The 24,155-nt window shown below is 41.6% G+C and overlaps 1 protein-coding gene, 1 long non-coding RNA gene and 1 pseudogene across 4 annotated transcripts; 1 reads left to right on the forward strand and 2 right to left on the reverse strand.

Annotated features, from left to right (window-relative positions):
- Nucleotides 1–6,717: 6,717 nt before the first annotated feature.
- On the reverse strand, nucleotides 6,718–9,312 carry LOC147978018 (uncharacterized). Its single transcript, XR_015599523.1, has 2 exons — nucleotides 8,993–9,312; nucleotides 6,718–7,294 (listed from the first exon to the last, which is right to left on the reverse strand). It is a non-coding gene; the product is annotated as an uncharacterized LOC147978018 (long non-coding RNA).
- An 845-nt stretch (nucleotides 9,313–10,157) lies between these two features.
- Nucleotides 10,158–10,583, reverse strand: LOC125546519 (putative ripening-related protein 7 pseudogene; annotated as a pseudogene).
- A 5,613-nt stretch (nucleotides 10,584–16,196) lies between these two features.
- LOC125542451 (uncharacterized) lies at nucleotides 16,197–20,311 on the forward strand. 3 transcript variants are annotated; one of them, XM_048705496.2, is made up of 2 exons: nucleotides 16,197–17,973; nucleotides 18,356–20,311. In XM_048705496.2, exons 1-2 carry the CDS (start codon nucleotides 16,910–16,912, stop codon nucleotides 19,995–19,997), a joined length of 2,706 nt encoding a protein of 901 aa, XP_048561453.2. In that variant the 5' UTR covers nucleotides 16,197–16,909; the 3' UTR covers nucleotides 19,998–20,311. The 3 variants fall into 3 exon arrangements, with proteins under 3 accessions (XP_048561453.2, XP_087402201.1, XP_087402202.1); XM_087546075.1 differs by having other exon boundaries at nucleotides 16,197–17,898; nucleotides 18,353–20,311; XM_087546076.1 differs by having other exon boundaries at nucleotides 16,197–17,818; nucleotides 18,345–20,311.
- Nucleotides 20,312–24,155: the final 3,844 nt, after the last annotated feature.

The following is a 24,155-nucleotide window of genomic DNA, read 5'->3' on the forward strand; positions in this document are numbered from 1 at the left end:
CATAAAAATAATAATACTTCAAGCATACTAACTAAGAAATTATGTCTTCTCAAAATAACATGGCCAAAGAAAGTTCATCCCTACAAAATCATATAGTTTAGTCATGTTTCATTTTCCTCACACAAGAATGCTCTCATCGTGCACAACCCCGATGACAAGCCAAGCAACTGTTTCATACTTTAGTAATCTCAAACCTATAAACTTTCACGCAATATATGAGTGCGAGCCATGGACATAGCACTATGGGTGGAATAGAATATAATGAGGGGGGTTATGTGGAGAAGACAAAAAAAGGAGAAAGTCTCACATCAACGAGGCTAATCAATGGGCTATGGAGATGCCCACCAATTGATGTTAATGCAAGGAGTAGGGATTGCCATGCAACGGATGCACTAGAGCTATAAATGTATGAAATCTCAACAAAAGAAACTAGTGGGTGTGCATCCAACTTGCTTGCTCACAAAGACCTAGGGCACTTGAGGAGGCCCATTGTTGGAATATACAAGCCAAGTTCTATAATGAAAAATTCCCACTAGTATATGAGATGCTTATGTGATGTTACTCTAGTTGCTTGTGCCATGCTTAATTAGCTAGGAGCTTATAATGGTTTACCTTGCGTGCCAACATGCTATTAAGATGGTTGTGATGTGGTATGATGGGGTGGTATCCTCCTTTGAATGATTTAAGTGACTTGACTTGGCACATGTTCACGCATGTAGTTGAAACAAAATCAACATAGCCTTCACGATATTTATGTTCATGGTGGATTATATCCTACCCATGCTTGCACTCAATGTATATTAATTTTAATGCATGTTCATGACTGTTATCGCTCTCTAGCTGGTCGCTTCCCAGTCTTTTTCTAGCCTTCACCTGTACTAAGCGGGAATACTGCTTGTGCATCCAATCCCATAAACCCCAAAGTTATTCCATATGAGCCCACCATACCTACCTATATGTGGTATTTACCCGCCGTTCCAAGTAAATTTGTATGTGTCAACCTCTAAACCTTCAAATAAACATTCTGTTTTGTATGCTCGAATAGCTCATGTATCAATTAGGGTTGTCTGTATCTTCCATGTTAGGCGGGTTATTCTCAAGAGGAGTGGACTCCACTCCTCACTCACGAGAAAATGGCTGGTCACCGGGATGCCCAGTCCCATGCTTTATGCAAATCAAATCAAAATAATTGCAAACAAAACTCCCCCGGAACTATTGTTAGTTGGAGGCACTCGTTCTTTCAAGCAAGCCATGGATTGCTGCTTGTTCGTGGAGGGGGGAGTATAAAATTTACCATTCTGTTTGGGAACCGCCTGTAATGTGTGTAGCATGGAAGATATCGCCATCTCTTGGTTGTTATGTTGACAATGAAAGTATGCCGCTCAAAATATTATTCATATCTATTTCAAAATCGAGCTCTGGCACCTCTACAAATCCATGATTCCCTCTACGAAGGGCCTATCTATTTACTTTTATGTTGAGTCATCACCCTTTTATTAAAAAGCCCCAGCTGGAGAGCACCTCTGTCATTTGCATTCATTGCTGATTAGTTTACATCGAGTATGACTTGAATGGATCTCTTTTACCATGGATTACAATGTCTAGTCAGTCCTTGATCTTTAAAGGTGCTCTGCATTTATGTTTTGCGGTCTTAGAAAGGGCTAGCGAGATACCATCCTGTTATATCATATCATGATTGTTTTGAGAAAGTGTTGTCATCCGAGATTCATTATTATTGCTCGCTAGTTGATTATGCCATTGATATGAGTAAACATGAGACCTATGTGTTATTGTGAATGTGGTTAGTTCATAATCTTTGCTGAAAACTTGAATGTTGGCTTTACATATTTACAACAATAAGAGCAAACAGAGTTTGTAAAAGTTTTTCTTTATCACTTTCAGTTTATCAACTGAATTGCTTGAGGACAAGCAAAGGTTTAAGCTTGGGGGAGTTGATACGTCTCCGTTGTATCTACTTTTCCAAACACTTTTGCCCTTGTTTTGGACTCTAACTTGCATGATTTGAATGGAACTAACCCGGACTGACGTTGTTTTCAGCAGAATTGCCATGGTGTTATTTATGTGCAGAAACAAAAGTTCTCGGAATGACATGAGACTCCATGGAGATTATTTTTGGAAATAATAAAGAATACTGGCAAAAGAATCAAGGCCGGGGGGACCACACCCTAGCCACGAGGGTGGGGGCGCCCCCCTGCCTCGTGAGCCCCCTGGAGCTCCACCGACCTCAACTCCAACTCCATATATTCGTGTTCGGGGAGAAAAATACCAGGGAGAAGGATTCATCGCGTTTTACGATACGGAGCCGCTGCTAAGCCCTAAACTCTCTCGGGAGGGCTGATCTGGAGTCCATTCGGGGCTCCGGAGAGGGGAATCCGTCGCCGTCGTCACCATCAACCATCCTCCATCACCAATTTCATGATGCTCACCGCCGTGCGTGAGTAATTCCATCGTAGGCTTGTTGGACGGTGATGGGTTGGATGAGATTTATCATGTAATCGAGTTAGTTTTGTTAGGGTTTGATCCCTAGTATCCACTATGTTCTGAGATTGATGTTGCTATGACTTTGCTATGCTTAATGCTTGTCACTAGGGCCCGAGTGCCATGATTTCAGATCTGAACCTATTATGTTTTCATGAATATATATGTGAGTTCTTGATCCTATCTTGCAAGTCTATAGTCACCTACTATGTATTATGATCCGGCAACCCCGAAGTGACAATAATTGGGACCACTCCCGGTGATGACCATAGTTTGAGGAGTTCATGTATTCACCATGTGTTAATGCTTTGGTCTGGTACTCTATTAAAAGGAGGCCTTAATATCCCTTAGTTTCCGCTAGGACTCCGCTGCCACGGGAGGGTAGGACAAAAGATGTCATGCAAGTTCTTTTCCATAAGCACGTACGACTATATTCGGAATACATGCCTACATTACATTGATGAATTGGAGCTAGTTCTGTGTCAGCCTATGTTATGACTGTTACATGATGAACCACATCCGGAATAATTCTCCATCACCGATCCAATGCCTACGAGCTTTCCATATATTGTTCTTCGCTTATTTACTTTTCCGTTGCTATTGTTATCATCACTATAAAACACCAAAAATATTACTTTTGCTACCATTACCTTTTGCCATTGTTACCACTACTATCATATTACTTTGCTACTAAATACCTTACTGCAGATATTAAGTTATCCAGGTGTGGTTGAATTGACAACTCAGCTGCTAATACTTGAGAATATTCTTTGGCTCCCCTTGTGTCGAATCAATAAATTTTGGTTTAATACTCTACCCTCGAAAACTGTTGCGATACCCTATACTTGTGGGTTATCAAAGGTGTATGCATTTGATTAGTTGATAGCTTATAGGGTTTTGTTTTTGCAGAAATCTAGGAGCCCCCTCCATCATCCCCGTCGTCGTCCCCGTCACCGACCCCCCTCCGACCTCGAAGTGAGACCAGCCAAATCTCCATGTCAACATGAGTCCTATAAGATATTTTGAAATGTTTTTGCTCATATTTTAAAACATTGAAATGTAATGGCCATCAAGTTTGAATGCTCATATGATGTAGATAAAACATGTATATTTCCGTTCCGGCAAATTTCAGGCGCTCGATATGTCCTTTTTTAGAAAGATAATTAAACGATATTTCGGGTTGACTTTAAGTCTGTCGAGTCTCCACCCTATATGAGAGGACGAAGAATCCTGACTGTTGTCGTGGGGGTAGCTTCTCCTTCGTTCCCGTGTGCTAGAAAATTTGGTGTAATGCACTCGAGAACGAAAGGAGGAGCTACCATCACCGACTGTCGCAAATGTCAGAGAGGAATCAGTGAAGGAGAGTCTCCACCATATATATATGAGAGGACGAAGAATCCCGACTGTTGTCGTGGGGGTAGCTTCTCCTTCATTCCAGTGTGCTAGACAATTTGGTGTAATGCACTCGGGAATGAAAGGAGGAGCTACCATCACCGACGGTCGAATATGTACACCACGTGAGCTGAGAGTTTTCAAAAAAAGACTCGACAGACCGATAGTCAGCCCGTGATGAATAATAATGATCTAATTTAGGTTTTTTAGTACATATATTTAATTTTACAAGTTTAATATTTGAATTATGAACATAGGAAATGTCGTACTCGGACGACGAAAGTCTCCCGGGGGAGTGCGACTGGTGCCACGACGACCGAGGTCTGTGTGACAGGCCTCGCCTAGACGAAGATCGACACTTCAGCAGTAAGCTCGAGGAGACCTTCGATGTTGAAACGGTACGCAATGACGACAAGTGTTTTTTTTCATAATTAAGCACGACTTCAACTATTTCAACGTATAATTTTCATCTTTTACAATTCGACTAGCTTATCTCATGCCATGCAAGACACTATGTCTTGGAGAGGATGGGTTTTGAAGACCATGAACGGATGGAAACAAAGAAAATTCACATAAGGACCCACCATGGTATGGATTTCGAAGTAAAACTGTACAATTCTGAGAGTGTAACCCATTTTGGTTGCAAAAAATGGGAAGCACTTTGCAAGATGTATGGTTTTTCATGAGGATATGCTTGTCATCATGGATCTTGGTGATCCTGAAATCGAGCAAGACAATATGGAAATTTGGGTCCTTGTTGATACGCCTCCAATTCTACCGCTATGTGAGTTTCTCAAACATAGTTATTAACTAATTTATATTGTTTATTTAAAAATAGTTGACAGCTTATTTCCATTGACAGCTTATTTTTAATCTTCAAAGAATGTGCGGAAGATGGTAGACAAAACCCACTACACCGATGGCTCCGAATTAACTTATCAGGAGAAAAATCATCTGATCGCATTTTGTACTGATATTGAGAATTACAATATCTACAATCAAACTCCTCAACATTATGGTCAATACGTGCCACTAGTGCACGTGCTGAACCACGGTAACTACCATGGAGATACCCTGGTAACATTTTTTACTATTACGACATCCGTGCATCTTTTGCATACTTCTAAAACTAGTACATCATTGCTAACTATGAAGTTATTACTATGTTTTTCAACAGAGAATCCCGATGGATTGTCTGCCTCATTTGATGTATCAGAATCATCCTACAAATTTGAACTGTCCATACCGGATTTCTAAAATAAGTGGAGACATGCTAATCAAATAATGGAAAAAATGTATGGACAATTGTAAGGAGGTTCTTGGAAACAAAAAAAGCGAAGCGCAAGAATTGGAGACAGGATGATCTCCATTCTCCATAATGGAGAGTCAGGGTCTATATTGTTTTATGTTATTTTACCTTAAAGGGGGTATTTAGGTCCTACCTAATACTGATGATCATGTGCTAAGAACAATTAAGTAGGGTTGGTTCGATGACTATGAGGATGATGATCGTATGACTTGTTATTAATAACGAGTAGAAGTTGTATGATGATGATTAGTAGGACTTGTTATTATGATGATGCATGATGTGAGCATGAAGAGTTATTATATATCAGTGGGTGAAATGAATATGGATTGGATTGAAGTGAAGGCAACATGCATATGGTGCATGTCGAAAGTAGTACAATCCAAACTTGATCAAGTTAGGATTAGTATTACTTTCGACATGCACCACATATTGCCTTCACTTCAATCTAAGCCATGTTTAGGCATACCAATAGCGTTTGCAAACCAAGTATGGAGATAAGAGAGGACAGTTCTCTCTATTAGCTAGCTAACAACCTAAATTAACCCCCAAAACCCCAAAACCACCTCCTTTAAAAAAAACCAAAAACCTCAGTTCCTGCCAGCTGCTGACGCGTGGATGCCTTTTGGTCCCGGTTGGTGCCACCAACCGAGACCAAAGGCCCTCCTGCCTGGGCTCGCCGCAGCGGCCACGTGGAGGCCCATCTGTCCCGGTTCGTGTAAGAACCGGGACTAAAGGCCTAGGGCATTAGTAACGACCCTTTAGTCCCGGTTCGCCAACCGGGACAGATGGGCCTTACGAACCAGGACAAATGACCATTTTTCTACTAGTGTATGCGTCATCTTGTCCACCGCCCCTTCTCCTAAACCTCCCCTGACATAGCGTCTGGTCCGCGGGAATTTGGAACCCAAATGCGTCCGCGAATGTTTTTGCCACCATGTTGGACGGCAAAAAAGATTTGAACGTGTCGGCCCGAACATTTGCGGGCGTTTTAAGGCATGAGATGCCCTGGGTATGCAGTGCTCATAGCCTCATAGGGGATAGCTGTTAGAAATATGTTGTGGTCTACCCCCTATTCCTCCGCGCTTTTCCATGGTGCCGCTCACAATCGCATATCCGAGGCTAGGGGTAGGGACCTTCTTATACTGCGTTTCCAAAGAGTCCGCCTATTATACAGTTATAAGATTCCTAGTCTTTAAACTAGTTTCCGGATGGAGTCCAGATCAAACTACCAACCACGATATAATTTGTCTGTTAGTGGATCCTATCCGTTGAGTCCCTGAAGCACGCGCCTGTGAGCAACGCGTCATAATAGAGTATAAATTCCTCTAATTATGTAGATCAACATTAGGGCCGTAATCTAATTACACGATCTAGCTTCTTCCAATTATCAGCGTACCCGGGTAGTCTTTCCAATATATAAAGCATATTGTATTCCACCGATAATTGACCGGCTTCCTTAAGCATGAAACACTTAAGTACATTCCAGCAAGAGTAATTCCATGCACAAAACACATGTATAATTCCATATGAGGTATTCCGAATATTAATGATAATAAGTATTTGAATATAGTTGCAGGACACATAATCCTAACATCTCCCACTTGTCCAAAACGATCATTCAAAAATTCATAAACCCATAGCTTGAACATGTTTACCAAATACCACCTGACGAAGTGACTTAGTCAAGGGATCAGCAACCATATCAGTACTAGGTAGAAACTCTAAAGAAACAGACTTAAGTCTATTAATTACATCACGTATATAGTGATACCTTCCCTCAATATGTTTGATCTTGCTGTGGAACTTGGGATATCTGGAAACCTTTATTGCAGCCTGATTATCACAATACACCACCACTGGTTTGCTAGCACTCTCAACAATCTTCAAAGTCCAAAGAAATTCCTTCAGCCACACCGCCTCCTTCACAGCTTCCGACGCAGCAATATACTCCGCCTCCATGGAAGATAATGCCACTGAATCTTGCTTCTTACTACTCCAAGATATAGCGCCACTAGCTAATTTAAATAGATACCCAGATGTAGACTTCCGGTCATCCACATCACCCTGCCAATCAGCATGAGTATAGCCCTGCAACTGTAGATCCGTTTGGTTAAAACAGAGTGAATAATCCAGTGTTCCTTGAACATAACGAAGAGCATGTTTAATTTGATTCCAATGCCCAATTCCTGGATTCATTTGATATCTACTCAACACTCCAACAGTATAGCACAAATCAGGGTGTGTGAATAACATGGCATACATCAAAGATCCCAAGGCAGAAGCATATGGAGTCTTCTCCATTCTCTTCTTTTCCTCAGGAGTTTTAGGACACATACCCTCACTGAGTTTAATTCCTACAGCCATGGGCACTAAAGCAGGCTTGCAGTTTTCCATAGAGAAACGTTTAAGAACAGATTTTAAATAATTCCTTTGAGACAAACCCAAAGTACCTTTATTCCGATCTCTAAGTATTTCCACTCCTAGAACATAGGAAGCGTTTCCCATATCTTTCATTTCAAATGTAGAAGATAACCAAGTTTTAACTTCTACCAACATTTCCTTACTACTAGAAGCAATAAGTATATCATCAACATAAAGTGACAAGTGTGTAAAATTTCCTCCCACTATTTTAAAATAAATGCAATGATCTCCTCCCTTTCCATAATTCATAAGGAGTAGAACTAACAGATTTAGAAGGTGAATGATTAAGCAAGTAAACAGCAGTATGAAGAGCCTCTCCCCAAAATGATAAAGGAAGATCTGAATATGCCATCATAGACCTAACCATGTCCATTAAAGTTCTATTCCTCCTTTCAGCTACGCCATTTTGCTGAGGAGTATATGGTAAGGTATAATGGTGAATAATTCCATTTTCCTTGCAAAAATCATCTAATATTCCTGATGTGTATTCACCACCACGATCAGTTCTAAGCACCTTGATCTTTTTGTTCAACTGATTTTCTACCTCGGCTTTAAATAACTTGAACATGTCAAAACCTTCCGACTTATGCTTAATTAAGTAAACATAGTCGTATCTAGAGAAATCATCTATAAAAGTAATGAAATAGACCTTCTGCCCAAATGTAGGTACAGACATCTCACCACAAATATCTGAATGAACAATAGCAAGTGGTTCAGTAGACCTTGACGCTTTAGGAAAAGGCGCCCTGGTCATTTTTCCTACAACACATGCCTCACAAATGCCGTAGTCTTCCCACTTGAAGTTTAAAATTCCAGAACTAATTAGCCTTTTAATTCTATTCTTTGAGATATGACCCAAACGAAGATGCCGGAGATATGATTCTGAACAATTATTGCTTCCATCTATATTCCTCACTACCGAGTTCTGTTCAGTCACCATATAGTCCATCCTATCGATGTCCATAAGATCCTCAATATAGTAGAGACCATCAAATCTATTTCCTGATTGAACTAAATTTCCATTCATCAGTATTTTAACTTTGCCATCTCCAAATAAGACCTTAAAACCTATAGATTCCAGTCTAGAAACAGAGATTAAATTCTTTCTCATGCTAGGGGAATAGACTGTGTCTTTCAAAATTAATTTTCCTCCACTGGGGAGTTTGAGTGTATAATCACCTATGCCCAAGATATCAGCTTTTGCAGTTGTTCCTAGATAAATAAATCTAGTTCCTTTCGGTATGGGTTTTAAAGAGGTGAAACCAGCACTATTCCTTGCAATATGCGAAGTGGAACCAGAGTCTACTACCCAATGATCTGAAGCTGAAGTAGTAAACAATGATTCAGAACAAACAAATAGATTGTACGTACCATCAGGAGAAGAGTTATCCTTCTTGTTGCCCTGATGCTGCTTCTTAGACTTGTCATCTTGTTTATAAGGCTTCTTATTCTTGCACTCAGTTCTAAAATGCCCATACTCTCCACAACCATGACATCTAAATTTCCTCTTATCAAAACTAGAGTTTGGACCTCTTCCATTATGATCTTCCCAGTTTCTCTTCCTGTTGATTTTGTCCCTCAAATCACCTCCTTGATTCTTCTTCTGCCAACGCCTCCTATCTTCACCAAGGTGTAACTCCTGATGATGTGAGTGTCTCTCTTTCCCTTGTGAAGTTTTCCTATCTTCTTCCATGAGCTCTGATACCAATGTTAGAAATATGTTGTGGTCTACCCCCTATTCCTCCGCGCTTTTCCGTGGTGCCGCTCACAATCGCATATCCGAGGCTAGGGGGTAGGGACCTTCTTATACTGCGTTTCCAAAGAGTCCGCATGTTATACAGTTATAAGATTCCTAGTCTTTAAACTAGTTTCCGGATAGAGTCCAGATCAAACTACCAACCACGATATAATTTATCTGTTAGTGGATCCTATCCGTTGAGTCCCTGAAGCACGCGCCTGTGAGCAACGCGTCATAATAGAGTATAAATTCCTCTAATTATGTAGATCAACATTAGGGTCGTAATCTAATTACACGATCTAGTTTCTTCCAATTATCAGCGTACCCGGATAGTCTTTCCAATATAAAAAGCATATTGTATTCCACCGATAATTGACCGGCTTCCTTAAGCATGCAACACTTAAGTACATTCCAGCAAGAGTAATTCCATGCACAAAACACATGTATAATTCCATATGAGGTATTCTGAATATTAATGATAATAAGTATTTGAATATAGTTGCAGGACACATAATCCTAACAACGGCGAGATGAGATCACCTTAGTCTGACTTGCACACTTACAAACATACGTTCATTAACGTTCACGAATAAGTATAGAAATTACCACATATACATGCATGTACGCATGTAGGTTATCGCATTATTATTCAGTGACTTCTGCCTCGTAGACGGCCGGGAAACCAATAAACGACGCTGACACATTAAGGGATTCATGCATATCCCAGTTATTACACACTTGAAAGCAAATACTCCGTGAACATCAACATCGTCCTCATGCATGCTTTTCTGCAGTTTATTAAAAGTCCAGGTCGGACCATCTGATGTTGACCTCACCTTGGCTGGTGTCAAGATTGAAGCTCTTCCAGATATGGGACGAGGCGCCCACCTCGTTGTCGCAGCCGGCGCACTCGTCGACGACCTTGGCGTTTAAGCCGATATTGGAAGTGTCGACTATGCGGATCGTCCTGCCGCACCGTGCCCCGCCTGCGTACCACTCCGAGGACAGCGACACCACGAACTCATCGTCGCTGTGGTACTGGCCGTCGCAAGATGCCGGCCCGCCGCCCCCCTCTCCTTCCTGGAAGCCGTTCACCGTCATCACCGCCGGAACGTTCTGTCGAAGCTCGAACTTACCTTCCGCGGGGTGCCTGGAAAAGGCGCACGACACCTGCAGAAAAACTAGGATGCCGAAAATCACCGCGGCATTGGTCGTGCTTGCCATGGCAAGTGGCAACTGAGGCCGTGCTTGCGTTGATCAGCTAGCTAAGCCTGCTCTGTGCTCTTTGCTTTCACATGTCTGTTGGTTCGAGCTGCTAGTTTATATAGGCTCCTCTCCTGCTGCAGCCTGCAGACAAAGCGAGGGGCGACAACACGAGGTGCATGCCGTCCTCGTGTGTCTCGTCCAAGAATCTCGTCGAAAGCCTGCAGACAAAGCAGCGCCTCTCTCCCGATGTCAGGTACTCTTACGACCGGTAATTATATTCCAGTAACCCAACACTTACACAAAGGCTTACGTCAAGTTTTATGTAACCTTCCCTCGATAATCCTACACTTATACGAAATCTCTGAGGCAGAGTATCTGTATGAGTGGAAACCTATGACGCTTGGTTTGAAAGCTCACATAAGCATATAACTTTACAATCAGCAATCGGCAGATTCAGTTGTTAGGGCTTAATTAGGACTATGGATAGATGACTATGCAGACATTTGTGCCTTAAAACTACGGACAGGCGACCAAGCAGCGAGATACAGCAGCCAGGAAACATTACTCCGAGAGAATTCAATCTGCACGATCTCACTTCAATTCATACGATTTCTTATACTCCCTCCGTTCCAAAATAAGTGTCTCAACTTGAGTACAACTTTGTACTAAAGTTAAGACACTTATTTTGGGACTGAAGGAGTAGTTAAAGTGTGTATTCCAGTTTCGAACTTACCAAATTGTTTATCTAGTTATATGTGATGCAATAAATTAGGAAAGAAAGACGATCAAATTCTCATGGTTAAGGTGATCATACTGTACCATCATATAGTAAAAAAGGTCTTTGCTTGAAACCAAGCCTTAGGAAACTGCCCACATAATCGTCTGTCCGGTTCTTTTTTGTAATTCTAGCATGTGATTGTTGTATAAGTTGTGCGCTGAAATGTTTGTAATGCCCCTAGACCAAAGTGAGTGATGAATTGGTAACACTTGGTTATTTCTAAAGGTTTCATGTCTAATTTGAACATGAAAGCAAGTTGCAAATATCATAAAGTGCTTAGTATTAGAATTTAGAACCAGAGTGGAAATATTATATAGTGCTTAATACTACAAGTTCAAAGCGAGTTGCAGACTACAAATAGATGGACGATCTCAAGGTACAAGACTGATAGCAATAGCCTCACGTGTAGCGACCCTGGTACCATCATCTTCAGGTGGTAAAGCGTTGGCACCTGTAAATGGATGTGGAGGTTGCATGTATGCATCATTAGCGAATCTCGCAATGTCGGGGCAGGGAATCCGACTGGTGGAGCCAACCCTAGGTCGACGGGGTTTGTTCTGGATGGTGACGAGCCACTAGGGGGGACGCGCGACTGGAGGGGGATGAATCGAGTACTTGGGCCTCTGTTGGTCGGCTGGCCCGAGTGGCATATTGGGGTAATTTCTAGGTCCAATAGGGGTATTTGCTAAAACTGAATCGTTTTGTTTTGAGGGGCTTGCCAGAATCGCCAAGTTTTCACGGTTCTGAAATGCACTCTCAATTGGGGGTGATTCTAGACGATTCCTGGGGTAGATATGAGCTATTTTGCGATTGTGATTTTCCAGGCAGCGATTCTTCAGAATCGAGTCAAAAGAACTGGCCCTTATCACGGTTGTGTAACTTCTGCACCGTGGCATCATTCTCCCTCCCAGCAAGAATCCAGTCCACGGGTTCCATGTCATGCATGCACACGTACCAGCAGCAGCACCTTTGTCATCACCAGCAGCCATATCTTTGCCACCTATATCAACTATGGGAAGTTTATATGATTTATAAGACGGAGTCGGATTAAATAGTTGATGGCCTGAAGAGTGAATAACCTGAAGAAAACAAATACTAAAAGGAATTTGTTCATGAAGAAGAATACAACAAACAGATGCTAGTTAAGTAGGAGTGACAATGCTTATAGATTCAGATTCTGCATTTGTAGACACCACCAAGTAAAAGCGCCAGCGATGTGTAATATTCCCTGCATGCCACCGGGCCAAGGATGGGTGGTTACTCGATCCAACTGATAACTCAGCAGTGACCGGAAATGTGTTACTCAGACAATGCTAGGATGGGCCATAATGTTCACATCTTGCCATCAGCTTTTATCATGTCACGATGCACTGGAGGCGGAGCTTTCTGCTTTAACGAAACGTTTGGCGCTGGCTGGAAAATGGAGTAATCATCCCATTCTAGTTGAGTCAGACTGTTTGGAGGCAATTGACTTGATAAAGAACAGGGACAGAGGTAGATCAAGATTCGCCTTCTTAATTCAAGAATTCAGACACAACATGGAAGGACAGAACACTTGTATTACTCATGTGCGTCGATGTCAAAACTCTGTAAGCTATATATATTGGTGAACTATGGTAGAACTCAAAAGTGCACTGTCGTCTGGTTATGGTCTGTACCTGAATACCTGATGAGGTAGTCAAACTGTAACCTGTTATATGAGTAATACAAGTATTTGTCGCAAAAAGGAGAATTGGGGAGCAATCATTTGTCAAAAATAAAACTAAACTGAATTTAACCTGCACTTAGTATTAACAAGTATAAATATACCTGCCACTTAGCATTTCAAAAGTTAACGGGCAGATCTGGATCTGGACAATGACATAGTAGTATTGAGAATGCGACTCCTGTATGGCTAGATCGTGGACCACCGTGCATAGAGGAACTTTTGCCTCTCGATTGTAACCCTATTCTTATGGAATAAAACTCTTTACCCTCGCAAAAAAAAATGACATAGTAGTGCCATATACTGTATACATGACAAGCCCGTGAGTACGGATTTGTCAGACCTTACTACTGATCTGACAATTGGGACTGGAAATTGGGGAATTCGGCCCGCTCAGATAAGCATCGCATATATGGTGTATGTATAAGAGTATACAGGGTTTTGACAATTCAGAGAACCCAACCTCATTATAGGTAGAATCAACTGAAGTTGCTAGCTTAAGCGACTAACTACGGCAATGCCTTAACGGTAACAGTGTAAGGAAACGGCCGTCTGAGCATCAGTGAAGGCAGAGAAGCGAGGAGAGCCATCAGATTCAACACTTCAATCATCTTCAGTCTTCAGTTAGACAGTGTTGACACGACCAGCCTCTACGAGCTGTGTGGTTGTGCGTGGTGCAACCAACCTGGATAAGGTTTTTTTTTCTTTTTGCAGGGACCAACGTGGAACTTCAGTTTTGGATGACATTAGGAGATTAAAGGGCCCTTGTGATGTATTTGTGTGAATTATTAAAGGGGGGCTAAAATGCAAAGCTTCTGACTTGAAGATCCAAGTATTCTGGCCATGAACAAGAATAAATTTTAGAGAAATTCCATGAAAGGATTATAAGTTGTTGTTGATCCAAGTGTTGAGGGAATCTACTTTCCTTTGCTTTGATCTGTATGCTACTATCTTGGGGGAACTTTCTGAAGATTTTATCATTTCTTTGCATCCAAACATTCGAGTATCCCATTATGAGAAAATCCATGGCAATGTCCTTGGGGACCAGATCATCTGTAAGTAGCATTTCATCAAACAAGGAGATTCCTCTTTTTTGATGAGGAACCAAAGCATTTCATGAGCAGGATGCTAGCAACGATGCATCTCTTCATCTTCATGCCTGGTTGTGCTTGAGCAATGCCACACACACGTCCCACCGATCGGCTGACTAACCTCGCTTTTGCGTTTGGCCGGTATATGTAGCCTCAGCTCGTGACACCAGTACATCACCATTAATGTCCAGCAGATCGGGCAGATCTGGATCTTTTTTTTTGTTTGTCCATACGTAATCTGCAATACAGAGCAAAAAATGTCAGCTTCTACTCAACACAAGTTCATGGGCAAGAATTCCACGGTAACAAGTAACAACACAGGATGCCACTTAGCATTTCAAAACCGTGGAGTCTCGTACAGATGACAGGTCCATGCGTGTGCAGACCTGTCAGACCTTACTACTAATCCGACAAGCAAGGGAAGAAACCACACTCAAATTCGGACAGGAAATTGGGGAATTCAGCCCCTGTCAGATGAGAATCGCACATATGGTGTATATATACGACTATATAGGATTTTGACAATTCAGAGAACCCAGCCTCTTTGCAGGTAGAATCAAGTTAAGCAACCAGCTTAAGTGACTAACTACGGCACCGCCTTAACGGTAACTGCGTGAGGAAGGGATCTAGACCGTCCGAGCAGCGGTGAAGACGGAGAAGCGAGGACAGCCGTCAGATTCGACACTTGAGGCATCTTCAGTCTTCAGTTGAACAGTGCTGACATGACCAGTCTCTACGACCTGTGTGGTTGTGCGTGGAACCAACATGGATAAGTCATATCTCAATCTTTCTTCTTGGCCTCAAGAAATGCTGTGATCTAAAAAATTTGCACACAGGAAAAGAAAAACATCGGCATAGCAAAACGATGTACTCCTTACCTTATTCGCTGTATGTTTTATATTCAGCATAGTCGCCCGTCCTCCTTAGTGCCAAAAATAAATAAAAATGGCCTACTGTCAGAAAGTGTTGTGCCCCATCGCCTAATACCACTCGTTCAATATAAAAAATTTTTGGGACAAAAGCTTCAGCCCAGCTTTTTATTTAGAGCTCAAAGTTCAGTTAGTGAAGCAGCAAAAGTAAAATGTAAACCTGAGACCACATAGAGGCAAACTCCCCAAAAACATAAACTCCAAGTGCAGAAAATGTAGAAGCGGCAGCGTCTTCAGTTCAACTCCACAAGGACTACTCACTGAATCTTGGCACAAGAATAATTTATCATACCGGTCAATATTAATGTGTTCAGGTGCCATCATTAACCTTCTAACTTGACTACAAATTTGTCAAAATGGAAACATATAAATATAAGTAGCTCAGAGCTAGCATAGTGGTAGCAACCAAGCAGGTCAGGGAAAGAAATCTGCAACAAATATGCAGCAAGAAAACAGCTCAACACAGACCACTGGTCTAGTTACACACTCATTCTCCTTCAGCAAGGTTGGTTCTTAATCGGTCTTACAATAATAGTAACTCATGCCATTATTAATAGCCAGAAAAAAGATCTGCATTTTGATTGCTCCACACATATCAGATTCTTTGCTTGATGTTTCTCCAAACAGGACTCTCCTAAAGTCCAGGCTTAAATTTATCAATGCCTGTGCCATTAAGTAAATTGTGAAGGTCGATCCGTATTCCAGCACACACTAAGAGCTGCATGATTGTTGCATACACTTCAGTAACCCACTGCACTCTTCTACCAACATTTTCTCTTCTATTCGAGATCAAAGAGCAGGGTTCGAAATCCGGCCAGCTAGCGTTGGAGCTACAGTTCTATTTTCTGCTACTTATGAATTTTTCAATCCCTTTTTGCTCCTGTATGTTGTTTGATGTTGAAAACTCTAGAGAGTTTCAACGAAAGAGAGAATTTGTTCAGATTAGGAATAGTAACCAGCCCTGCTCCAGAAAGAATTTGGTCAGATTAAGAATTTGGCCACATATAGAACATAATTGAGTGACTTTGACAGTACCGTACGTGTGGTTGCAGTCAGGCAACTAGTTGAGTGGCTGGTGACTCCCTCCAGAGTCTGGCCACAAATTTGTATGAACCAGACTTGAGCGAATTCCCTGAAGGATGGGTACTTTTGCCATAGACACCATGAGTCTGTATGCACTGCTTTTCCAGCGAGACAGCTCGTTCATCCAGCATGTGTTGCGCAACCAATCTCTTGCTCACACTCATATGTATAAGCATCTTTTCATTCTTTGCAAGTGGTGCAGTACAAAACCAGCATGAGCATGCCCATGGTGGCGGCTGCATCCCCGCTGACAGGGCCGCCTTGCTCTCCTTCAAAAAGGGCATTACAAGCGACAACGCCAACCGCCTCGCCTCGTGGCACGGACTGGACTGCTGCCGGTGGAGAGGCATCAGTTGCAGCAACCGAACTGGCCATGTCATCAAGCTTCATCTTCACAATCCGGATGTGACGTTCGACCCCACTGGGTTCTATGATGCATATGAAGATGCCAATGCTTTGTTCGGCGAGATAAGTCCCTCTCTACTTTCCTTGAAGCATCTAGAGCACCTGGACCTTAGCATGAACTGTTTACTAGGGCCAAATAACCAAGTTCCTCATTTACTGGGCTCCATGGGGAACTTGAGATACCTTAACCTCTCTGGCATACCATATTCAACGGTAGAGTGCCTTCTCAGCTTGGTAATCTGTCTAAGTTGCAGTATCTTGACCTTGGCCAAACTGGTGAATATTCATATTCAGATGTGTACTCAACAGACATCACCTGGTTAAGAAAGCTATCTTTCCTGAAGTTCCTTAGCATGAGGGGAATAACACTAAAAGGGATAGCTGACTGGCCTCATACCCTGAATATGGTTCCATCTCTGAGGATTATTGATCTTTCTGCTTGTTCACTTGATAGTGCAAACCAATCACTTCCGCACCTTAATCTCACAAAACTTGAGAAGCTTGACCTCTCCTGGAATTACTTTGAGCACTCACTTGGATCTTGCTGGTTTTGGAAAGCCACAAGCCTCAACTACCTCGATCTTGGGTGGAACTTACTATTCGGCAAGTTCCCTGACACACTAGAAAACATGACGTCCCTTCAAGTCCTTGATGTTTCACATAATTGGAACGTGGACTTGATGATGACAGGAAAACTTAAGACTCCTTGCAGTTTGGAAATCATTGACCTCTCTGATATTTGCATGAACGGAGTCTTTCAGGTGTTGCTGGAGAGTTTGCCGCAATGCACATGGAAAAAATTGAAGGAGTTGGATTTAAGTTCCAACAATATCACTGGAACTCTGCCAAACTTTATCAGTGACTTCATGAGGTTGAGCATACTAAGCCTCTCCATAAACAACCTTGTTGGACCTATACCACCACAGATTGGGAATTTGACATGTCTGACTTCTTTAGACCTCTCCAACAATCACCTCAATGGAAATATACCACCTGAACTCGGTGCCCTTACCACTTTGACTTATTTGGACATAAGTATTAACGACCTCACCGGGTGTATACCACCCGAGCTTGGGAATTTGAGGTTTTTGACCACTCTTTACCTCCGGGCCAACAAAATTGCTGGACCTGTACCACCACATCTTGGAAATTTGACCTATCTAACCTACCTTGAGCTCAGCTACAATCACCTCACCGGAAGTATACCAGCTGAGCTTGGGAATTTGATGTATTTGACTGCACTTGACCTCTCGAATAACAACATCACTGCTCCTATACCACCAGAGCTTATGCATTCAACTAGCCTAGCCTATCTAGACCTCTCCAACAATCATCTCAATGGAAGTGTACCCACTGAAATAGGTTCTCTTATTAATCTGATCTATCTGGACCTAAGGAACAATAGATTTATTGGTGTGATCACTATTAGAATAAATCCGAGGCATACCGTCGATCATCCGAGGACCAAGCAATCACACGAGCACGACACCGAGATTTGTTAACGAGGTTCACCGACATGGCTACATCCCCGGGGCCTGACTATGGGCGCTCCTCCCCATGACACCGCTACAATACCGCACCCGGTCGCCCTGGACACCGGCACATGCCGCCGGCTTCCCCTGCATTTCGGTGCTATTATGTTGGCATAGGTTACATCGTGTGTCTAGCCCCGCTATATATGAGAGGCCTAGGATACAAGTGTCCTACTAGGACACGACTCCATATCCTGTCTACACACCGTACGATTCCAAGTCCAACTGTAACCTAACTTGTACAATAATATTCGACACAATTCTAACAATCACGGAAGAACACTTTGCAAATCTAACAAGTTTAAACAAAATAGACTTGTCTTCCAACAATTTGAAGATTGTACTGAATTCAGATTGGTGCCCTCCCTTTACGTTGGACTTTGCATGGTTTCGATCTTGCCAGATTGGTCCTCTTTTTCCACCTTGGCTTCAACGGCTGAAAACCAATGCACTTGACATTTCAAGCAACGCTCTTAAGGGCGAGATTCCTGATTGGTTTTGGCCTGCATTTTCAAATGCCACATATATGGACATCTCTAACAACCAAATAAGTGGCAGCTTGCCAACACATCTGGATGGCATGGCTTTCGATCAGCTCTATCTCAGTTCCAACCGGCTTACTGGACCAATACCTACTTTGCCAATAAATATCACCCTATTAGACATCTCCAACAATACATTTTCAGAAACAATACCATCAAACCTTGAAGCCTCACAACTTGAAGTATTGTGTATGCATTCAAATCAAATTGGTGGCTACATTCCAGAATCCATTTGCAAATTGGAACAACTAAAGTATCTGGATTTGTCGAACAATAATTTGGAGGGTGGAATTCCTCAATGTCCTGACATCCACAATATAGAATATCTAATACTCAGCAACAACAGTTTATCAGGAAAAATTCCAGCACTTTTAGAGAACAACACACGTCTGCAGTTTTTGGATCTGGCATGGAATAACTTCTCTGGAAGATTGCCTACATGGATATGGAAGCTGGCCAATTTACGTTTTCTCATACTGAGCCACAATAAATTTTCTGATAGTATTCCAGTCGACGTAACAAAGCTTGTGCGCCTTCAATACTTGGATTTATCAGGCAATAGGTTCTTTGGTGCAATACCTTGTCATCTGTCGAACCTAACATTTAGGAGAACATTACAAGAGGAATACATGGATACGTATGATCTTCTCCTACATGATCCCAGTGAATTTGCGATCGGAATTGGGCCTCAAGAACTAGGACAAATATTGTCAGTAAATACAAAAGGCCAGCATCTTATATATCACAGGACACTTGAATATTTTGTGGGCATTGATTTATCATGCAACTCCTTGACTGGTGAAATTCCTACAGACATCACTTCACTTGATGCACTAGTGAATTTGAATTTATCATCAAACCAGTTGAGTGGACAAATTCCAAACATGATTGGCGCCATGCAGTCATTAGAATCACTCGACCTCTCTCAGAATAAGCTTTCTGGTGAAATCCCATCGAGCTTGTCAAATCTGACATCTCTGAGCTACCTGGACCTGTCCTACAACAGTTTGTCTGGCAGGATACCCTCTGGCCCCCAACTTGACACCCTCAGTGCTGAAAACCAGTCACTTATGTACATCGGCAACAGTGGACTTTGTGGGCCTCCTGTGCACAAGAATTGTTCAGGAAATGATCCTTCCATCCGTGGCGATCTCGAAAGCAGCAAGGCAGAATTTGAGCCATTGACCTTTTATTTTGGTCTTGTGCTGGGATTTGTGGTGGGGCTTTGGATGGTGTTTTGTGCACTGCTGTTCAAGAAGACATGGAGAATTGCTTGTTTCCGGCTCTTCGACGAGGTGTACGATCAAGTCTATGTATTTGTGGTTGTGAAGTGGGCAAGCTTCGCAAAGAAAATAGATGAAGACTAACCAATTTCTCTTAAGGAGGTAGTGTTTGTACTGCAACGTATTGAATGAGAGCTCTGGACTATTAACCAGGGTGTGGAAAACCTCCAGCAACATATGTTATATCGTGCGCCTTGTTTGTACCCTCTAAATAAGATGAAGATGTCTAGTTGTTGTGACGCATTTATGACTTTACTATTGTCGAACTATTGTGGTAAATGTAAGACCTCAGAATTGTTTAGTTATTCAGATACATGTAGGACCTTACTATTCTTCTGGGTTGTAATAATCATGGGGGTCTTCCCCTGAATAATTTCAACACTTTTCTGTTGTAGACATCCCTGCAAAACTTCAGTTTATAAACTTGTAGCTGTAATCTGTGATACTTTATTCCAGCGGCCCCCTGGCCTCAACATAGCTCCGCCACTGCTGAATACAACTAAAGGTGGCCGATGAGGCGATGAGCGGACAAAAGAGTTGAATACAACTAAAGGAGCCTGATGAAAAACTTTGGACCGTAATATTTGGGGAGCGACAGCCGGGGCCTGCCCTCAGATTAAATAGTTGATGGCCTGAAGAGCGGATAATCTGAAGAAGACAAATACTAAAAGGACTATTTATGAAGAAGAATGCAACAAACTGATGCTAGTTAAGTAGGAGTAACAATGATGGGTGAAACTGAACACATATGGTACTCAGCAGTGGCCAGGGGCCATAATGTTCACATCTTGCCATCAGCTTTTATCATGTCACGATGCACTGGAGGCAGAGATTCTGCTTTAATTGAAAGTTTGGCGCTGGCTAGATAATGGAGTAATCTTCCCATTGTAGTTGAGTGACTCAACTTGACTCAGACTGTTTGGAAACAGAGATAGATGAAGATTTGCTTTCTTAATTCATGAATTCGGACACAGCATGGCAGGACAGAACACTAGTATTACTCATGTGCGTTGATGTCAAAACTCTGTAAAGCTATATACTGGTGATCTATGGTAGAACTCAACAGCGCACTGTCGTCTTGTTAGGTGGTCAAACTGAATTTAACCTGTCATATGAGTAATACAAGTATTTGACGCAAAAAGGGAAATCGGGGAGCAATCCTTTGTCAAAAAGAAAAGGTAATCCCGACACGGTGCATGGGCAATTATTTTTGGTGGCGATTATTTTTCAGTCTACTTTGACTTTGGTGGCGATTGCTGTGTTATTCTGCCTGATGGATAAGCTTCTGACAATTAAGTGAAGTAGCTAGCTTAAGTGACTAACTACGGGTGAAGCTTATCCTTAACAAAAGATGCAATGAAGTGTCACGCCTGATGCTGTACGTTGGCGCAACTCAAGTGTGTGTGAGTTAATTAGGTGAGGGTGTGGGGCTGCGTGCCAGCTGGGGTGAGAGTACGAGAGTACGAGAGTACTTAGTCTGGGGTGCCTCCAAATGTGTGCAGTAGAAATATCATTGAGTGCGCAATCCACAAAATGTTGAATTTAACAAGATTTAGACTCGGGCATGTGTAATTTGTTATTCTAAATGACGGGTATACAGAGAAATAAGTAAGAGAAATGATTGAAGAGAAATTAGCTACTCCCTCTGTTCCTAAGTACAAGACCTTTTAGGGATTTCACTATAGACTATATACGGAGCAAAATAAATGGATCTACACACTAAAGTATGTTTATATACATTCGTATGTAGTTTGTAGTGGAATATCTAAAAGGTCTTATATTTAGGAACGGAGGGAGTAACCAGCAATTGCTCCAGAAGGTGCTATCTCTTCCGAAATTGGGTTTTCCATCATCCTGTGCACCAACTTCCAAACCAAAATTGGCACAACAATCATCTAACAAACAATGTTCTGGTGTAGTCACTCACTCGTTCCCCTTCAGCAAGGTCAGTTATTAATTAAGACTGCAAATAGGACACTTCTAATAATCAGGCTTCATAGTGAGGCAGAGACTTGATTAAACTTATCAATGTCTGTGCCATTAAGTAGCATAATTGTTGCATACAGTGCAGCCATCCGCCAATTTCTTTCTACCAGCGTTTCTTTCTTCTGTTTGAGATCAAGAGCAGGGTTCAAAATTCGGCCAGCTAGTGTTGGAGCTACAGTTTTACCGGCTGAGGTATGTCATTATTGTGATGTAAGAATGTGCATTAACTGTAGGTCATACAACGAAACGAAGATTACGGCATTCAAAAGTTTTGCATTTATATTACGTACTAGCTTATTTTCGTACACATGTATGAAGCCTTGCGGTTAATCAATTATAGTTGACTGTACATAAAAATTTCTACTACTACACTACACCTCAAACAGGGTAAATAGGTATATTTTGCGCACCCATACATATACTGTACTAAAACAGAAAAAATGGATGCAATAGGTCAAGATGAAATATTTTACATTGTTTCCATGATCAGACTGAATATAAAATATCACCTGACAGGTAAGAAAACAGAGAAGTCACACTGGGACTACAAAGCATTACATAGAGCACTTGGCAAGAAACATAACAGAGTGTAATGCTTGAACTCTGATGAAATTGTTAATTTAAGCTTTAAACACCATTGTATAGAAGCTTTATCAATGGTGTAATGCTGTAGCGCCAGGGTACATGAATCTGAAGAAACCTAACCCTTATGTAAAAGAGCCCAAAGCCTACTGTTTAGAAAATTACAAGTCCCGCTAAGATAAACTCAGTAAAAAGTCAATCTGCTAACACAAATTAATTAGTAACGCATAACCAAAACTGAGAAAAACGTTCTCATGAAGCCAATCCGCAGAGCCCAAATCAAGTCATCAAGTAATGGCTCGCCAACAAACAAATGATAACAGATAAAGCAAGACCATATATTTGCTGCACCAAGATGATGTTAGTGAGACGACTAGAACCAAAACAAATAAAATCCTTTTAACATGTAATCAAACCAAGGAGAATGGATGTATATAAAATAAGCAACGATCATACCATGTAATCTAATACTGTGGACTTTTGATAAGAAAACATTTAGTAAAACAAAGAAATTTCCGAGGCAGAGTATCTGTATGAGTGGAAACCTATGGCGATTAGTTTGAAAGCTCACATAATTAAGCATATCTTTACAATCAGCAATCTGAAGATTCAGTTGTTGGGGCTTAGGACTATGGATAGATGACTATGGACACATATTGGGTCTTAAGACTACCAATAGGCAACCATACAGCAAGATACACAATCAGGAAACATTACGATCTCAGTTCAGTTTATATGATTTCTTATAGTCAAGGTGTGTGTTCCAGTTTCGAAATTACCCCAAAAATATATGTGTTATATGTGATGAAATAACTTAGGAAAGAAGCTCAACACGTATTCCAGCGCTCACTAACAGTTGCATAATTTTCCATCCAATGCAGCAACCAACTTCTTTCTTCTAGCAACATGTATTTCTTTTGTTTGGGACCAAGGGCATGCTTCAAAATCCGGCCAACTATCGTAGAAGCTACAGTCTTACCGGCTAATTTGTGCTACTAATGCTCCTTTCAATCCCTTTTTGCTTGCTGGATCTTGGCATAAGAATAATTTAGCCAACAGGTATTCTACAAAAATAGAGTATGTAACAAACAGCAGTGTCCCGTATCCAAACTGGCACAACAATCATCAAACAAACAACAGTTTATATACACATGCAAAAGAAGAAGAAAAATCATACATACTGGTCAATATTTATTTGCTTAGGTGCCATCATCAAGCCTTCTACTTGTTGCAACTTGACTACAAGTTCCACATAATGGGAACTTATAAATATAGAGCTAGCATAGTGGTAGCACCTAGCAGGTGAAGAAGAGAAATCTTCATTCCATATGCAACAGGAAAACAGCTCACCACAAACCACTAGTTACTCGCTCATTCTCCTTCAGCAAGGTTGGTTCTTAATTGGTCATACTAAAATAGTAACCCCTGTCCTATTTTTGATTAAAATAACCCCTGTCATTAGCTAGCCAGAAATAAGTTCTGCATTTTGATGATTGTGGGCTTGTGGCTAGGGGCTACTCCATAGATCTGATCCTTCGATGTTTCTCCAAACAGGACCCTTATAAAACTCAGATTCAAAGTAGGGGAGGCAGAGGCCTGCTTAAATATATCAATGCCCGTGCCATTAAGTAAGTTGCAAAGCTCAATCAGTATAAACTTCAAAAAAAAAAAAAA

The sequence above is a fragment of the Triticum urartu genome, chromosome 3A (genome assembly GCF_056163025.1).
Source record: "Triticum urartu cultivar PI428250 chromosome 3A, HENAU_Tu73, whole genome shotgun sequence".
NCBI classification, from domain to species: domain Eukaryota; kingdom Viridiplantae; phylum Streptophyta; class Magnoliopsida; order Poales; family Poaceae; genus Triticum; species Triticum urartu.

Coding starts and splice junctions, on each gene's coding strand:
- LOC125542451 (XM_048705496.2), top strand. CDS start 16,910: ATGAGGGGAATAACACTAAAAGGGATAGCTGACTGGCCTCATACCCTG. Junction 17,974..18,355: donor AACAATAGATTTATTGGTGT/GATCACTATTAG, acceptor CACAATTCTAAC/AATCACGGAAGAACACTTTG.